This window comes from Zerene cesonia, chromosome 19 (assembly GCF_012273895.1).
Source record: "Zerene cesonia ecotype Mississippi chromosome 19, Zerene_cesonia_1.1, whole genome shotgun sequence".
NCBI lineage: Eukaryota > Metazoa > Arthropoda > Insecta > Lepidoptera > Pieridae > Zerene > Zerene cesonia.
The window spans coordinates 5,447-6,636 of NC_052120.1; the positions used below are offsets into that span (position 1 = coordinate 5,447).

The 1,190-nt window shown below is 34.6% G+C and overlaps 1 protein-coding gene across 1 annotated transcript in view; it reads left to right on the top strand.

The window, feature by feature from the left end:
* Window positions 1–2: 2 nt before the first annotated feature.
* Window positions 3–1,190, top strand: part of LOC119834267 (SID1 transmembrane family member 2-like) — a gene marked incomplete at its 5' end in the record, with an annotated part of 2,589 nt that continues 1,401 nt past the window's right edge. Inside the window, 3 exons of the mRNA XM_038358602.1 lie at window positions 3–161; window positions 491–601; window positions 819–899. Coding sequence (XP_038214530.1) covers window positions 3–161; window positions 491–601; window positions 819–899 — 351 coding nt within the window. The remainder of the gene's footprint in view (window positions 162–490; window positions 602–818; window positions 900–1,190) is intronic.

Below are 1,190 nucleotides of genomic sequence, written 5' to 3' on the forward strand. Positions count from 1 at the left end.
AGTCATCGATATATGAATACACTACAACAGCAAACGAGTTGCGCGCGTTCTCGCTGCACGTGTCGACGTCGTGCGCGAGCGCAACGCTCAGCGTGCGCGTGTCGCTGCCGCCCGTCTGGAGACTGATCAAGGACCAACCGATTTCTCTCAACGCCACTAAGGTGAAGTTATCGTGTTGCACCTTAATCTGTTACACATATCATGTAACAATTGTAATTCATTTATAATTGTAATTCACTAGCGCGTTTGAAGGAAATCTGTTTGAATTAATAAGAATGAGTTTGAATTTTAACTTAACATCAAGTGGATGTTATAATCGAACCAATACATAATAATCAAAACTATTTTAGCAGTTTCATTAATTATCTAGTAACAATTTAAACCTTTGTTCGTTTCATTTACATTGCATATTCTAATAGGAATAGTTTCAATTGTTTTACATTTGTCAAGATAAACATTTAATAACTAATCTAACTATACTCCGAACCAGTCCGCGCCTCGCGTGCTTTACTACAAGTTCCCGGAGGACGACAGCAGCGTGCGGCTCGTGGTCTCCTCCGAGAGCAACATCTGCGCCAAGCTCTCCGTGCAGAACTATACAGTTAGAACTCATTTTTTTATAAAATCCTAAACATAAATTAGAAAAAGAAAAGGTCCCAATATAGACCATTGGGGAACGCCAAAATAAAAAAATGTTGTATTTTTATTCATTTATAATTTTTATGCTTACATTATCTACAAGTTTTATTAGTAAATATAATATGAACTTATTACTGATTTTTTTAGATCTGAATGAAATACAAAATTTTCTATTTCAGTGCCCAATTAAGCAAACAAGTGAGGAAGTGATATCGGGTCTACGACTTACTATGATGCGCTCTGGTGCCATGCAAATTTCGGTATGAAAATAACTTTTTAAAATCCAAAAAAGTCTTTATTAGAAACGTAGTAAAAGATAATACAAATAAAAAGAAACTGTACTTGATAAAATATTGTAAGTTCTTGGAGTCGTTATTTTCCCTATCATTGGTAAACAGATTTTTAATTTTTTTGCAAATTTTTATTTTGGAATTGTGGGGCTAATCCTACTAATATTATAAATGCGAAAGTTTGTAAGGATGTGTATGTGTTTGTTGCTCTTTCACGAAAAACTACTGAACCGATTGCAATGAAATTTGGTACGTACACAG